General features: G+C 62.6%; 1 protein-coding gene across 6 annotated transcripts in view; it reads right to left on the reverse strand.

Moving 5' to 3' along the window:
• Nucleotides 1–1167: 1167 nt before the first annotated feature.
• EVI5L (ecotropic viral integration site 5 like) overlaps nucleotides 1168–16431 on the reverse strand; it is a 29744-nt gene continuing 14480 nt past the window's right edge. For 2 of the 6 annotated variants that reach the window (XM_057541297.1, XM_057541292.1), the window contains 14 exons: nucleotides 15163–15306; nucleotides 14925–15014; nucleotides 13680–13777; nucleotides 13536–13596; nucleotides 10259–10312; nucleotides 9356–9388; nucleotides 8169–8309; nucleotides 5192–5320; nucleotides 4123–4174; nucleotides 3646–3786; nucleotides 3409–3564; nucleotides 3176–3322; nucleotides 3002–3097; nucleotides 2458–2921 (listed from right to left, as the gene is read on the reverse strand). In XM_057541297.1, the coding sequence (XP_057397280.1) occupies nucleotides 2590–2921; nucleotides 3002–3097; nucleotides 3176–3322; nucleotides 3409–3564; nucleotides 3646–3786; nucleotides 4123–4174; nucleotides 5192–5320; nucleotides 8169–8309; nucleotides 9356–9388; nucleotides 10259–10312; nucleotides 13536–13596; nucleotides 13680–13777; nucleotides 14925–15014; nucleotides 15163–15306 (1674 nt within the window). In that variant the 3' untranslated portion in view covers nucleotides 2458–2589. Of the gene's footprint in view, nucleotides 2922–3001; nucleotides 3098–3175; nucleotides 3323–3408; nucleotides 3565–3645; nucleotides 3787–4122; nucleotides 4175–5191; nucleotides 5321–8168; nucleotides 8310–9355; nucleotides 9389–10258; nucleotides 10313–13535; nucleotides 13597–13679; nucleotides 13778–14924; nucleotides 15015–15162; nucleotides 15307–16431 lie in introns of all 6 variants that reach the window. The other 4 variants (XM_057541298.1, XM_057541293.1, XM_057541295.1 and 1 more) reach the window with 4 other exon arrangements.

The following is a 16431-nucleotide window of genomic DNA, read 5'->3' on the forward strand; positions in this document are numbered from 1 at the left end:
GTGCATAACCAGTGTCCTGCCCTGCCGCTTGGCAGGTATCAGGCAGCAGAGTGGGGGACAGTTGGTGGGTCCACACTGGGTGTAGAGGGTAGGGCCTGGCTGGCACCTATTAAATGTCTCCTCCTAGGAAGCCTTCCTTTGCCATTCCTGGCTCTGTCACCTCTGTGCTAGCTGGGACTCTGCCTCAGCTCCATGGGCAACCCCACAAAGGATGCTGCCTCTCTGGGCCTTCTTCCCCCAGGGGAACCCCCACTGCCTGGCTGTTTTGTCTCTGCACTGCCCCCCAACACTGTAGTCTACCTGATGGTGCCTCTCTCACTTAAGCCCTCCATGGCTCCCCAGCGCTCTTAGTTCATAGTGCAAACTCTTTCTCCTGACTAGAAAAGCCCCTTCCCGGTCTGGCCATGCCCACTCTCTCCTGTTCCTTCTTCACAGACCTCATGTGCCTCCTGCTGGTCCTTGCGACGTCTCACCGTTATGCTTCTGCCCTTGCAGATCCCCCCCCCAACACCTCCTCCAGGAAGCCTTCCCTGATCTCCTTACACATTTGTCTAGGCACTTGCCACACTACTGTGCAGGCTAATCCCCGCCCCCACCCCAATGTCTGTCTGCTCCACTACACTTGGAACCCCTCAGAACCAGGCACAGTGGAGCACCCGGAAGGCCTTGGGAAGTGGGTGCCGAATAAACCAGATCCTGAATCTTCCTGAGGCCCTAAGACCCTTCACTCCTCTGTGTCTCTCAGGGGAGGCCCCAGCTGAGTCACCCAGGTGGGAAATCATGGCCCATCCTCCCTCCCCATCTCCAGAGCCACCCTCCTGAAAATGCCCTCCTCTAAGGGTCTGTCCATACGCCTGACGTCCCAGGTCCTTGGTGACTCGTTCCTACAATACTAACCGTCTCTTCCGACACCCACACTTATGCTCACACTGTACATGTGAATGTCCTTTCCTCTCCCACGCGGCACCCGACCTGGACAGCCTCTTTGGCCCCCTGCTACTGGCCTGCTATGATCTCCACCTCTGGTTCTCTTAGATGGTGGGAGGCTCCCAAGGACAAGGACAGCCTGCTCGCTTCCCCGCTGCTTCACTGGACAAGGGGCCGGGGACCCATGGCTGTGGTGATTCCCCTACCCCAAGGCCTGCCCCGCTCAGCATCCCTTGTCCGTGACTGTGTAAATACACTTTATTTTCCATCTTTCCCGCCTGGGCGACATGTGGAGTGTGAAGAGGCAGTGTGCAAAATGGTGGTGGGCAGTGTGGGGGGCACGTGGGAGAGCCCCTCGGATGCCCACCCTGGTCCCCAGGCTTTGTTACACTGAGGAGTGGGCGACCGGGAAGGGGGTACTGAGCATGGATCCCCACCCCAGGAAGTGCCGGGGAGACTGCTTGTGATGCTGCTCTAGGCTCCAGGAGCACCGAGAGGGTCAGCCCGAGGGGCGTGAGGCCCCAGGGGGTAGGGGTCTGGGGGCATCGTTGGATTTTGGCACCGTTCTTGGTTCTGACTCAGCAGAGACCACGGGACCGCCATGAGCAGGCACGGGGAGGCAACTCACCTGGGAGGCCTCCTCCCCTGGGGCCTGGCTCTGGCCAGAGAGTGGGGCCGGGGATACTGAGAAGGAACGGAAGTGGAGGCTGGGGACCCCCTGGAGAGGAGGCTAGCCTGGGTCGGGGAGCCCCTTCATCACTGGCCAGGCTGGGGCGATGGGACTGTCACAGAGGAAGATGTGGTGTGCTGGGGAGAGGGGGGTCTCTTCACTTCCTTACAGCTGCTCTGGCCCCCAAGAAGCAGGGACAGGCACTACCCAGGCCCTGGCTGGTTCCGGCTGGCCACTCACACCCTGGCCCTGCACACAGTAGGGGGGGCTTTGGTTTCTGTCGCAGGGGCCACAATGCCTGCACCAGGCAGGAAAACCCAGCCTGGCCATCTGTCCCCAGAGGCCAAGGGTCCCATGGGTGGTTCGGGGTGGTAACGACAGGCCTAGAGCGGCCTCTTCTTCCTCAGGCCTCCTCTAGCTCCTGGGTCCTTCCCAGCCGGGCCACCCTTGTCCCAGAAGGAGGCCAGCTAGGAGGGGGGACGTTCCTGCTCCTCCAGTCCTGGGACCCCTGGGTCCTCCCCTGCCCTGGCTGTTAAGAGGGGCATACCCTCCAGGTAACTGGGCCCAGAGGGGTACGGACCAAGATGGGTAAACACTGCTGGGGAGAGTGGGCCTGGCAGGGGACTCAGGATCCCCAGACTTCGGTCCTACCCTCTGCGCCCTGCCGCGCTGGTCCTGGCCCTCGGGGTGGGCGGGACCACCGAGGGCCTGGAGTTTGTTAAGTGCGGGCGGCGGCGAAGGAGCGGGCAGGCGGCGGCCCCGGGCTCCGAGCACGCGGGGCACTGCCTCAGTTGTCCAGGCCCTGGCTGTAGGGTGCGGCCAGCTCGTCGGCATCGCTGTCTGAGCTGCCCTCACTGTCCTTGGCCGGCCGCTCCAGACGGCGGAAGAAGCGCGCGTCGCGCGGGGACAGCGGGTAGAGCGCGTCCTGCAGCGCCGCGCCCACGCCCACGCCCACGCCGAGCAGCTCCTCGTCCGACGACGGCAGCGAGTCCTCATCCAGGTGCCGCGCCAGGCCGAGCCCATCGAAGGCCAGCGGGTCCTCGAAGGGCGGCGGGCCCTTCAGAAGCCGCACCTGGGGCGGGGGACCCGCGCGCTGGAGGCGTGGACCGACGTACCCACGGACGGAGTCCGGCCGCCGGGCCCCCTCCTCTCCCGCTCCCCGAGGCGCCGACTCCCGGCCCGTCACCGGCCGAGGACACCGGGGCTCTTACGCCCCTCCCGCGCTCACCTCGGCTTTCAGCTCCTCGATCTGGTCCTTGAGCTCGCGGATGTACTGCGACGAGTCCGAGTGGTTCAGCTGGCCCTGGATGCGGCCCTCCTCCCTCTGCGGGCGGGCCAGGTCGCCGGACTTCAGCGCGGAGTCCCGCCCCGCAGCCCGGCCCCAGCCCCGGCCCCGCCGCTTACCTGGATTTCCAGCTCGGCGATGCGCTGCCGCATCTCGGCCACCGCCGCCATGCTGTCCGCCTCCCTCAGGCGCACGGCCATCACCTCCTCCTTGCTCTGGGGGCGGGGGGACAAGCGGTCAAGGGGCGCGGCGGGGCGGGCGGGGGCGCGGGCGCGGGTGGGGGGGTGCGACACCTTGCACTCGGCCTCCGCCTGCTTGCGGCGGCTCTCGCTGAGCTGCGTCTGCAGCCCCTTGTTCTGCGCCGCCAGGTACTGCAGCTTCTCCTGCAGCGCCGCTCGCTCCGCCTCCACGCGGTTCAGCAGGTTGCGGTGGATGTGGTCCTGGGGGCGGACGGGCGGGGGTCACGGCCTCGCCGGGGGGCCGGCCCCGGGCTCCGAGTCCCCTCCCCAGGCGGGCAGCGGCCCACCTGCGTCTCGAGCTCCACCACGCGCTGCCGCAGCTCGCGGCCCTCGGCCAGAGCCTGGGCCTCGCGCAGCCGCACGCTCATCAGCTCGTCCTGCAGCTCGCCCACGACCAGCTTCCGCGGGGACTCCTTCCAGCGGCCGCCGCGGGACAGATGGGCCTGCGGGCAGAGGTCGGCGGTCGGCCTCCGCCTGGGAGCCCCGAGGCCGCTTCCTGCGCGTCGGGCGAGGCCCTCCCTCACCTGCCAGGTGTCCGAGAGCTCCTGCAGCTGCAGTTTCAGTTCCCGCGCCGAGGCCACGGCCTCGCCCTCCCGCACCTTGAGCGCCTTCAGCTCCTCCTGCAGCCGCGCCACGTTGTTCTCGTCGGGCAGCGAGCTGTTCCTCTGCGGGGAGAGGAGCGGTCAGAGCCCAGGGGAGCTGCGCAGCCACGCGGCCCTTCCCGCAGGCCCCACGCCCCGGCTCCCCTCTCCTCTGCGCTCCGCCTTGGGCGGCCCGGCTGGGAGAGGGCGCACCCTGGACCCCAGGATGCGCCGGGGGAACAAGGACCAGGCCCGAGGGGAGGAGACCCTGCCCTTGCCGCCCCGGCTGGACATCCTGGTCTGTAAAACCGGTGTAATAACAGCATCTGCTCTCTGGCACGACTGGCCTAGGGCAACCCCCTCACACCATGTGACTGCTAGTAACACTGGGTGGGCTGGGAGAGGACGGGCGCTACCCACCTGGGAATCTGAGATCCACACCCTCCGGGCCCAGACCCGGGACCTGGCCCAGCTGGAGCAGAGAAGACCGTGGATTTCAGCACCGTCTCCCTGGGGATGCACTGAGGGCAGGCTTAGGCCCTATCCTGGCCTCCCAAGGGCTCAGTGATGAGAGATTCATGCTCCAGCCTCTTGGACCAAAAGCCAACTCGCTGCATGAGGTTCTCCCTGACCCTTGTTTGAGTCTGGGAGTTGGGGTGGGGGGGGTGGTGGCAGACCTACTGGGCCCACATTTCCCTCTGATGTGGAGGGAGAGGGGTGGGAAGCCCAGCTCTGGGCAGGCGGGCAGTTGGGAACCGAGAGGCCGATGGCCCCATGCAAGGCTGTGGCAGAGACACCCCACCTGGGAGGGCACCCAAAATAGCGCAGCTTGGAGGTGAGGGGCATGGCTCCTGCCAGTGGGTGAGTGCTGCCCTCTGGTGGCCGGGGCACCTCCCTTCTGGCAGCGCACTGGGAATTGAGACAATAACCGGTGTGGAAGGAGCTGGGAAGGGACCAAGAGGCCTGGTGCCCCCTGCAGGGCTGCAGGTGGGAGAGGATGGCCCCCTGGGTGGTGTCTCCATGGAGGGGAGCAGCCCTGATGGGCCTGGGCCTTGGCCTTCCCTTCCCCTCTCTCCAATCCTGGAACCCAGGGCCTGAGGGGGACACATACAGCCCAGGGAGCCCATGAAGGCCACCGCACTGGTGGCCTGGTGCCTGACACATGAGGGCGGGCACACCCCTTGTGGAGTCGTGTTGCTTTTTGTATGCTTGTGTGTGTGTGTGCGCATGCACGTGTGTACCTCCAGGGCTTGAGAGGGTCTGAGGGTGAGGGGCCCAACTTCCCATCTGCCCAGACCCTGGTGTGGAGACCAAGGAGAAGGAGGCAGGGGCCGAGGGAGGTGCCCTGAGCTCCGTGGGGGCTGCTGGGGCAGGGGGCTCTGACTCCAGGGCCTGTCCCACTGGTCCCCCTGGCCGCCCCTTCTCCTTGGCTAGGGCCTCTTGTCACCTCCCCTTCCCCAGGGTTCCCCCAGCACCTGCCCAGTCGCACCTTCTCCATGTCTAGAACCTTGTCCTGCATCTCCCGCAGGGCCCCCAGAGTCTCGGTCTCCCGCAGCCGTGACTGCTCCAGCTCCGTCTCCAGGTGGGCCACAAAGTCCTCGGTGAGGCGCGGGTTATCCTGGGGGCGGGCAGAGGGCTGCGTTGGGCCCCAGGCTGTGGCCAGAGGTGGGCAGCCTTCCTGCCAGCCGGCTGTGGGCCCAGGCCTGGCCCCACCCCGTCCACCTCCAGGGCCAGGCTGTGGGTGGAGAGGGGGGTGAGGAGAAACTCCGGATCCGCCGGAGGGGCCAGATGCCAGGGGGGCCCTGATGCTCTGTGCCTAGGGGTCCTGGGAACAGAGGGGACTTTCCATGGCCTCAGGATGCCATGGAAAGGGACACCAGTGACTGGTTCCCAGGATCACTGGGATGAGGATGGAGGATGAGTTCTCCGGGGACCCCTTCCTGCTGTGTGGCCTGTGGCCTAACCACAGGGTGAGGGTGGCATGGGGCAGATGGGGAAAGAGTTTGCTGAGACTCCTTTCTTGGTCAGTGCCCAGGGGCTTCTCAAAGGTACCCTAGGAGTCCCAGGGGTGATGGGTGGGCCCAATAAAGAAGACCTGGCCGTGGGACTTCCCTGGCGGTCCTGTGGTTAAGACTCCGCACTTCCACTGCAGGGGGCACAGGTTCGATCCCTGGTCCGGGAAATAGGATCCCGCATGCTGCGTGGCGCAGCCAAAACAAAACAAAACAAACCTGGCCAGTGGGGGAGGGCAGCCCCTGGGGTCAGAGCGGGGCCTGCATCTTGCTGCCTGGGGAGCCTGGCAGGGCAGCTGCCACCCTCTTCCCCCACCTGCCTAGCTGCCCAGGTCTGCTCGCTGCCCTTGACCACTGGGGGTCTCTGAGGCCCATGGGTACCAGTGGCTCTCCCTTGGCTCAGAAGGGCTCCGGGCCCCATGCCAACCTCTTGCCAGGCTGCACCTCCTCCAGGAGCCTCTGGAGACCGTGCTCAGGGGCTGCACTGGCACCTCCCGCACTCCCTCCCTCTGCCTGCAGCGGCCTCCCTGCCTCACCCAGCTCTGATCAGGCCCTAAAGGCCAGAGCTCAGAGGTGGCAGGTGAATGTCTCTCTGACTGGCCTGAGAGGGGGCATCATGCCATGGGCGGGGTTAGCCCAGCCTCAGTTTCCCCACTGGCCTGGCTGCTTTAGAGCCAGGTGGGGCTACAGCACTCGAAGTTGCGGGGCAGGAGGTGGATGCAGGTGAGCAACGGTGAAGTTCCACCCCCCTGTACCTGGGCGCGAAGAATCAGCTTGCATCCCTCAGGTCAGGTCTCCAGGCCTGGGTGACGGGGCCCTCCTCAGCGAATGACCCTTCCGTCTCTCTACCCACTGTTTCTTGAGCACCCTGTGGTTTCTCCAAATCAGGGACCCCCCCTCCCCCGCCCCCAGCTCACTGCCAGGCCCTGCTGGGTTCAGCCCTGGATCGCAGGGAGCCTGCAGCATCCTTCCCTGCCCCTCTGGGACCTGTGCTGGGGCATGCATGCTGAGTTTGCAGGCTGCAGCTGCTGGTGGGTTGCCACATAAGGCAGGCAGCCTGCTGGGTACGGCTGGAGGAAAGTTCTGAAAGCCCTCTCTGGGAGAAGCGGACTCTCTGCAGTGCTCCAGCACATGGGTCCTCCCACTACCCATACGAAGTTCATGACCCCACAACAGACTTGGGCTGCCCCCTCACCCCCATCCCACCGGCTCAGACTGGTGGGCAAAGGCCAGCCCCTCTTCTGAGGGCAAAGTGCTGGGCGCTGGAAGGGGTTACCCTCCCCCTTGTCCCAGCTCCTGCCCTGCATGGCTGGCCCCCCCGGGGAAGCCCTGAAACTGAGTCCCCCTAAAGCTGAGTTCCCCTGCCAAGCTTAGGATTAACCTCTCCATCCAAGACTTTACTGCCTTTCTGTGCCACCCCTCCCCCCGTCAGGATTGACAAGTTTCAAAGAAAAGGGGGGGATTGAAACCGAGCAGGACCCTGTGGGGCCTTCCCGGGTACAAAAACCCTTCGGTGTCTCCGTTGCTTGTTTGTAGAAAAAGGCTTTAGTTTCCTAGGCCTTCCCTGAGTTCCAGAGCACAGCAAGCGGTTAATGATGAGGGCGGTAGGTCACAGGACGCCTAGGTCCTCCTGAAGGGACACAGATAACCGTCTGACACGGATCTTTGAGCCGTTCTGCAGAAACTGAGAGCCCCAGCCAGGTGGCAGACAGTGACTGCGTGCTGAACACAAGCACGCGCACGCCAGACTGGCTGGAGCCAGAAGGCTGATGCCGGAGATTCCCGAAGCATCACCCTGTTACCTCACCACCAGCCAATCGGAAGGAGGTCCATGAGCTGATGATGCATCCTAGGACCCTCTCCCCTAACACCGACTTTAAAAACCCCTGCCTAAAAGCCAGTGGGGACTTTATGCGTTCCTTTGAGGAGGAGCTGCCTGTCCTCCTTGTTTGCAATAGATGCTTTACTTTCCTCCGCCACAACCGAGTGTTGGTGGATTGGCTTTGCTGCATGTCAGGTGAGCGGATCCGGGCTTAGTTCGATAACAGCCCAACAGCCCTTCAGACCCTGGGGAGACACCAGGGCTCCCCCAAGGAATCACAGCCCCATCAGTGGAAGGAGGGGTCCCAGCAGGGACAGCTCGTTCCCAGGGGCTCTTGTGCTGAGGCTGGGGGCCGGGGAGGGTGACTGCTTTCCTCTCAGTGTGGTAGGCCAGACACCCTACTGGGGGGTGGGAAACGGAAAACACGGGATCCCCCCTGGGTGTGGGGCAGTTCGCTGCTGAGGGTGGGGGAGAATCTGCACTCTGCTCTGGGTCCCCTGCCCCCCAGCAAGGAACAGGCGGGCCAGGGGCTGAGGCAGGGCTGATTTGGAGCCATTTGCTCAAGAGCCCTGCAGGCAGCTGGGCACGGGGCGTGGCCTGGCCCGGGTGGCCCCGCCCACCCAGCCTGCTACCTGCTGCTCCTGCAGCTGCCGGATGGTGCTCTGTGCCTTCTGCAGGTCCTCGGCCGCTGAGCTGCACTGCTGCCGCACCACTGCCAGCTCCCGCTTGATGACGTAGTTCTCCTCAGCCTCCTGCGCTCGTGTCACCTGCCCCTGAGCACAGCGAGGACAGGGGGCCGTGACCCTCTGCTCACACCCCAGGCGAGGCCCACAGAGGGTGGAGGTGGGGCGGAAGGAAGAGGGGTGAGGCCTCCCACACTCAGAGCCTGGGATGGGGCGCCCCACGGGGCCTGGGGATGGGGGGACCGGCAGGAACAGGACACTGGGAGGAACCTGGAGGAACACAGCCACCCGGGGCCCAGGCTCTGGCTCTCAGCCTCCGTCCCGGGTGAGGAGAAAGAAGTCCTTATCCAGGGCACATGGCACAGCAGAGGCTGGGCTCTGCTGGTGACGCTGGGGACGTGGGGGTAGCCACGGGCCCAGAGGCTCAGGGCTGGCTCCTTAGGGCCAGGTCGGGGGGTGGGATACACCTCTCCCGGGGCCTGCTCCAGTCCTGGAGCCCGGGACTTCCACCTGCCCGAGGACCCCCCAGCCTCATCCCTTCAGCCCACCCAACTTAGGCCCCCCATTCCAGGCTCAGAGCCACCAGGTAGTGGGCAGAAGCTTCCAGATAAAGCCATTCAAGATGAGGCAGCAGCAGAAGCAGGTGAGTGAAAGAAGATGGCAGGCCTTGCAGGTGGAAGCAGAGAAGAGCGTGAGGGGCCAGAATGGGTGTGTGTGTGTGTGTGTGTGTGTGTGTGTGTGTGTGTGTGTGTGTGTGTGTGTGTGTGTGTGTATGTGTGTGTGTATTGCGGAGGCTCAGCCGTGCACACACCAGGGCCTGTTGCTGATGCAGCCTCAGGGTCCCCGAGCCCTCTTGGGTCCCCACCTGTGTCCCCTGGAGGGAGGAAGCCTGGGCATGTGCGTGTGGGTACACTCACAGATGCGCCCACACGCACCACGCGTTTACACGCATGCCCCCTCCCCCAGAGGGAAGCCTCCGCCTCCCGGGAGAAGCGGTCCCCAGTCACCCCCATGCGCAGCTCCAGGCCTGCCCCCCTCACCCCCCGGGGGATGGCAGCGGCCAGGGAAGAGGGGGTCTGGTGGTCATGTGCGGGGACCAGGAAGAAGTGGGAGCGGGAGACGAAAAGCTACAGTACCTGGATTAGCCTATCAGCCAGAGCAGCGCTCTCCTACCCGGTGGAGGGGTTCCGAGCGACAGGGGGAAGAGGCAGAGCAGGAGGCGCAGGGACAGGAGAGAGGGAGAGACAGACAAGAACCACTTGTCACTAACGCAGTGGACTGTCTCTAGAAGCAGGGAGAGAGGAGACCAGAGAACCAGAGAACCAGCAGGAGAGGACCCAGAGGAAGACCAAAGCCAGAGCCAGCTCCGTCCTGGAGAGGGGTCTGCGTGTGAGTGGGGAGGGCAGCGTCACTCATGGGGGCCGCCAGGCGGGGGCCTCACTCGTGAGTGAGGAGGTGCCGTCCGGGGAGGGGCAGGGGAGGGAAGCACTGGGCCCGGTGGGTGCATTTTAATTTGGAGGCAAAGTGAGAATCAAGGCTTTGGGGCAAGGGCAACAAATTCCACCTACTCCCTGTGGTCAGCGGAGGGTCAAGCAAGACTGAGCGGGGAGCTGGAAGGAGAGGATCCCCGTCTCTACTCCCATCTTTAAACACAGGTTGGGGGTCAGGGTCAAGGCTATGGCACCCCCTCCAGAGTGCAAGGCCGCCCCCTCCTCCCCCACCCCGTCTCCTTTCTTTTGTCCGAGCAGCCCGCACCCAGGCAGCCCGGGAGGGCACCGGGCACAAATGGATTTCCATGTTTGCAGTTGACAGGGTTATAACTCAATCCCTCCTCAAGCAAAGTTAAGCCACAGTCCCAAATTTATACAGCAGCCCAAATCTCAGTGGGGCTTGTGGTGGGGCCTCTGGGATTTACGCCACAGGCTTTGGGGTGGGGGTGCGCGGCGCCCGGGGCAGGAGGCTGGCTGGCCCTCTGGCTGCTGGGTCCTGCTCGGGGCTGGGAGGGTTCGGTGCCACAGGCTGGTGGCCGCACCCCTCACCTTCTCCAGGGTCTCAATCCGCTGCTTCAGGAGCCGGTTCTCTGTCCGAAGCCTCTATGCGGGGAGAGGGGAGAGCATGTCAGAGCCCGCCTCCTGCTCCTGTACACACAGAGGTCTGTCCCTTCAGGGCTAGGCCACCTCCGGGCAGGACGGCACCAGTGTCTCATGCTCTGGGTCAGTGATTCCATTGAACAGTCAAGGCCAATTCCCGTTCGGAATGGTCCACCAGGTGTTTTTTTAAAAACAAACTCTGGTTCAGTAAAAATAGTGTGATCACTTTGGTAGCTATGCACTGTGTGTGCGGGGGGTGGGGGGCTTTGGGGGCGGTGGTCCCTCCTCTGGAGTCTGTTTCTACCCCATGCTTGAGCCTGTAAAGGGCCAATGTGATGCCTCCCACGGGGCAAAGGCCTCTGTGTTTTGGGGGAAGCCGCTCGCAGACAGGTCCCACCCCTCACTGCTTCACTTGGAGCGCCAGGGTTGAATTCTCAGAGGACAAACTCAGAGTCTGGGTCCAGGGGAAGAGGTCTTGCTGAACACATGCTTCTTTCAGTTTGACAACTACATTTCTGCAACCCACTGAGAGCCAGCTGTACCCAAGAGTTGTCACTTTCCCTGGGCTGGGGTTCTGGAGATGGTCTCCTTGCTTCCGCCTTCCATCCTGTGCTGGTAGTCTTGGTTACATATTTGTGGTTTTAGGTTCCCTCACAGCCTTTTGGGAAGCAGGGGAGGTTCACATCTGCCTTGTACCTAGTTTCTAACTACGTACCCCTTAAGCAGTGGGTATAGAAATAGTTTTGATCGGCGGATTAGTGAGGGTCCTGCTTCCCTGCGGATCACACAGAACATTGCCTGGTTTCTACCGGGGGAGAAAAAGGTGATGGAAACACCCAGAACACTCCCAGGAAGCAACTGTGGTCAGAGAGAATTGCAGACTTGATTGATGGGCACTGACTCATTTCATGGGAGGGGAAACTAAGTCAGAGGCAGGCAGTGTCTTGCCCGAGGCTCCTGGCTCGCTGGGGTCAGAGCCGTTGCCGGCACAGGTCTCTGTTGCTCATAGGGATCCAGAACCAGAGTCCTGACCCCTGACCCCTGGAATGTCTGCCCCCTTTCTGGCCTCAACGCATTGATGCCACAAGCTCAGCCATCCCTGGAGGAGCTGGATGTGCCGACCAACAACTAACCGCTCTCCTCTTCCTCCCAAGGGAAAACCAGACAGAGAGTGAACAAGGACTACAGGGTCCTATGTACTAATCACACTATTAAATTTTTTTTTTCTTTTTTTGCCATGCGGCATGCGGGCTCTTCGTTCCCCAACCAGGGATTGAACCTGTGGCCCCTGCAGTGGGGGCGCAGAGTCTTAACCACTGGACCACCAGGGAAGTCCCTTTTTTTCTGTATTTTTGATGTTTTGACATCCTGCGGCCTTGCTAATCCTGGAGACACTGCCCCTCCCAGGGCTAGCTAACTCCTAGGGAGAGTAGACAACCTGCCTGCTAGCTTGCCTTCCACAGGCAAACCAGCCAATCCAGAGCCCATGCCCCCATCCACCTCCCTTATCTAACTCTCGCACACCACGCTAGTATTTCCCCTGCTCTCAATTGTTCCAGGACAGCTAGGAACCACCCCTATAGCCCAGAGCCTGGAAATTATTCAAACTAGCCAATCCTGAACTCTCTTGAACTTGCCTACCCTGCCTCGCCCATCCCTTCCTGTGGAAACCACAATAAGGGCTCTGGCCCATGCTTTTCTTCTTCTGCCTCCTGACCCACCCTGGTGCTTCCCCATGTGGCCCTGCGTGCAGAGGTGTGCCCCCTCCTGTGAGTAATAAACTCTTCTTTTGAAGGCAGTTGTCTCTGTGTCTGTCACCTCACCATACCTGATGAAAACAAATCCCAGGTTCATTTTTAAACAGGCAAAAGGTGCAAGGGCACAGGGCAGGGTCAGGGGAGAAGGCATCTGCCCTGCCCTTGGGCATGCAGTCTCCTCTCGTGATAAATTTCCAGGCTGGGCATGTGGTTTAAGGATCTGCTGTGTCCCTCTCTACTGCTGAGCCATCATGGTCACCATATGGCAGCAGGCCCTTGTCTGTGCATGAGCAAAACATACACGTTTGGACTGGTGCATCAGTAAAGCTGCCATTCCTGAGAAAGGGAGATGCTTAAAAATTCAGGACACAAGACTATTTCTCAAAAACTTACAAACAGGGCCGGGCAATGATGCCCTCTTTCGCCACTCAGGTATGGGTGGCAGGTGACCTGGATTCTAATCTAGGTTCTGTCTCTGCTTTTCTAGAGGAGGTAGGGATGACGATGATGGTGGTGGTTAATAATAATAATTATTTGAACAGGAGAGCGTCATCCCTATTTTGCAGAAGGGGACACTGAGGCTCAGAGAGGTGAATTCACCTTCCCGGCAGGTCACACAGCTGGTCTGCAGGAGAGCTGGGATTTGAACTCTGGTCTGTGGAACTCCAGTCCCAGCCACTGTGGGACTCTGCCCCTGAAGAGGACAGAGCCAGGCTGTGCTGGTGTTTGTGTTTGTGTCTGTCCCCCACCTCCACTGGACTGGGGGCCCTCAGTCCTGCTGTGACTCTGACACATAGTGCTCACTAAACGCCTGTTGAGGGAATAACCAAAATCACGTCTGGAGGGATGAAAGCAGAGGGAAGGAGATGGACGGACGTCTGGGTTCAGAGGTTCTGCACACCCAGAAAACCCTCTATGATGTTGTGATTTACAAGGAATATATACTTGGTCTTTGTCCCTGGTCCTGGCACAGGCTCCTAAAACCCTGGGAATTTCCTAAGTGAGGAGAGGAATAAAGGCGTCTTTGTTATGTTAATGAGATGACTTTTGGAAAGCCCTCCCCACCCCACCCCCCCATCACCTAAGGATGGTGCTGGTTGCCAGGGGACCCAGTCCTGTGATGAGAGGGTTGGACCTTTCAGTCCCACCCTCAGACCCCCGGGAGGGGAAAGGGCTGGAGGTTGAATCTCAGTGGACCTGTTCACCACCGTGTCCCCAATGCTGGGGTGGGGGGGGGGGGGTGGCCCTTGCTCCCATGCCGGCCTGGTGGTGAGTGAAAGGACAGGCAAGCTGAGGGACCACCTCTCAGAGCCTAAGGACCCCCTGCTGTGTGGCCTGCACTGGGTGGGCTGCCCTCTAGCGGCCGTCGAGGGGGCTCCCAAGGGCATATCCACCACCACCATCAAGCCCCCCCCCCCCACCGCCCCGCTGCTTCCCGCCAGCCCTGCCCAGGCCAAGCGGGGGCTCACTTTGATCTCGATCTGCTCTTCCATCTCCTTGCTCTTCATGGCTGCGTACTCCTTCTCCAGCCTGCAGAGGGGAGGGCCGACGTGCTCACTGTCTCACCCTCGGGGACCCCCTTTCTGCCAGCACCCTGGCCTCCCGGTACTGACCTCTTCATCTTCTTGGGGTTGTACTTGACCTGGTAAGCCTTGAGGATCAGCTTGTCCGGGCAGCTGTCGAACTGATGGGGGATTACCCTCTGGAAGTACTGTGGGGACACGGGTGGTCACGGACACAGGGGCCCTGACCGCCTGGGGCCACCCGAGCCCCTGCAGCACCCTGCTTCCCTGGAGGAGGGCCTGGGTACACCAGGAGGGACGGCCAGAGCCGGTCGGCCTGGGCGCTCGCCATCACCTGGCCTGTTGTGTGGATCGAGTGAGCGAGTGTGAGAAGCAGGAATCGTGAGAAGGAGCTGCCTGCAGCCAGGACCTCTGTTTGCAGGGAAAGCGGGCTTCGGGAGCTCCTGAGGGCGAAGGCCAGGTGTGGGTGGGGGTGGGGTCCGAGCACAGAGGACCTTCACGGAAGAAGGGGGAGACATGCCGCTGCCCCAGGGCAGTGAGAGGAGACGGAAGAGGCTGAAGGATCGGGGTGGTGCGGAGGAAGCCAGAGGGAGGACCCCTCAGTGGTCTGCCTGCTTGCCTGGGGCCCCTGGAACCTCTGCAAAGAGTTAAGTGCAAGCTGCCGGGTGGACACAGCTTGCTGCAGTTCGGGGCCAGGCTGGCTCCCGCTCCCTAGCCCAGCTGGCCCCCTCTGGCAGCTGCAGACAATGGATGCCCGTGTTCGTGGACACAACTGTGGCCTTTGTGCATTCTTCCCCGAAGCACCAGCTGGAGGACGCTGGGAGGGGGTGGGGGCCTGCATGATGGGGACATGGCGGTGAGATGCAGGCCGGCCTCTTCTCAGCAGGCAGGGCAGCTGGGGTAGGCTGTGGTGGGGCAGAGCGAGAGTCTGCCCCAGACCCCTCACTCCCTCCTGTGCCCTCGCCCGGCCTAGTTGCTGGGGCCGAAACCACACCCAACGCCTCCTGGTTTGGCCAGTATTACTATTTGCCATGTTAGGCTATGGGGACACAGAGCTGGGGGCAGGTGAAGCGGGGGGACTCCCAGGGCTCGGCCTAGGCCTTCCTCTCTCCCTGCTGCCAGGTTGCTGGCCCTGGGCTGTGTCTGGCAGAGCCTGGGGCTCCTTGGGCCCCCACCCACCCTGGTCCTCCATGGAGACCTCGGGGGGGCAGAGGTGATGGGAAAGGATCAGGGCGCTCAGGAAGTCCAGGGCCTCCCCATCTCTCAGACGGGCTCCACCTGCCCAGGTGCCCCTGCTGGGGGGCAAGCCTGCCCGCCCTGGCCCTCCTGGCCCACCTGGGACATCCCCTCCATGTCCAGCTGCATCAGCTCCATCTGGTTCACCTGCAGCAGGGCAAGGCCCACCCGGAACACGATCTCCAGGCCCTGCGAAGGAGGCGGGGGTAGTGCATCTCTGGTCACGCTCTCCTGGGGAGCCCTCTGACCCCTCCCTGAGCCCTGGAATCGTTTCCACTGGGGGCGTGAGTCACTCCATCCAGAGTGGCCAGGAGAGGAAGGGGCATGTGGTCCTCACCTCGTACATGAAGATGTCAAAGACACGCGTGGCGACGGGCAGTGGGAAGGTGGTCAGGAAGAGCGTGAGGAACCAGGAGGAGGCATACATGGACGTGTGGAAGCTCTGGGAGCGGAAGTGGGTGTTCAGGTCCGGGAGCTGCTCCTGGGGTTGGGGGAGGAGGCCAGGCACCATGAGGAGGGTGCTGGGCACAGCTGTCAGCACCCACAGGCTCCCTCCACCCGGAAGTGCTAGGCCTCAGTGCCTGCACCTCCAGGGAGCCTTCCTTGACCTGCCCTGGGCAGCCCCCCGCACTGTCTCCAGGTGGGGTGGCAGCACCCCAGAGCTCTGAGTAGCACTAGGTGGGGACATGGCAGGGATGGCAGAAGGCCCAGCTGCCCGTGGGACCCTCACCACCGCCCCCCACAATGCTCTGTGCTTTGTGCCCAGCAACGCTCAAGGGATGCCTGTCTGACTGGTCTGAACTTCAGACTGCTGGAAAGCGACAGAAACTGCGGGAACTGAGGCTGGAGAAGGCGGTAGGACTCCCTGGAGGTCCTTCACTGGGAGAACAGACCCTCGGGCTGTCCCCCGGCCTGCCCTGGGCTTCCTGACTCAGGAGCTCTCTGGTGGCGGCCAGCTCCTTCGCCACGGGAGCTCTCAGCTCCCCAGCCTGGGGTGGGATTGCTCCTTCTGTGTGGCCCTGGAACACCTGCTTGCTGGCACTACCGGTCCCCTCGACCGACGGCACCTCCCCATCCTCTGGGCCTGAGGAAGGGGGCTTTCACGACTGGGCGTGTCCTGCCCACTGTGGCGCAGAGCTGCCCCGCCCCACCTGCGACCGGCTTCCAGAGCAGGCCAGCGTGTGTGTGTGTGTGTGTGTACACACGTGTGTGTGTGTGTGTGTACACACGTGTGTGTGTGTGTGTGTACACACGTATACCGGCTCTCTCTGCCAGCCAGGAGCGGGCCCTGTGGGGCTGCTATTTATAAACAGAGGCGGCTGCGGTTCTCCAGTAATCAGCAAAGGCAGGCAGACAACACCTTCCCTCCTTCTGCCACACCGGGGAGCAGACAGGAGGGCGCAGTGGGTGTGTCTGAGCCGGACTGACCCCTCCACCCTGGCCGCAATGGCTCTGGGAGCCCCGAGCTCTGAGGAGCCCCCACTGGAAGGGGCTGGCCCCTGCCTGGTCCCTCAAAGCATCCTTCAGGGCAGTGCTTTACGGCCCCTTGGGGAGTAGAGCCCCTCTCTGAGCTGGAACGTCTGGATGTGATTTCTCAGGCGTGGAA

This window comes from Balaenoptera acutorostrata, chromosome 2, assembly GCF_949987535.1.
Source record: "Balaenoptera acutorostrata chromosome 2, mBalAcu1.1, whole genome shotgun sequence".
Lineage (NCBI taxonomy): Eukaryota > Metazoa > Chordata > Mammalia > Artiodactyla > Balaenopteridae > Balaenoptera > Balaenoptera acutorostrata.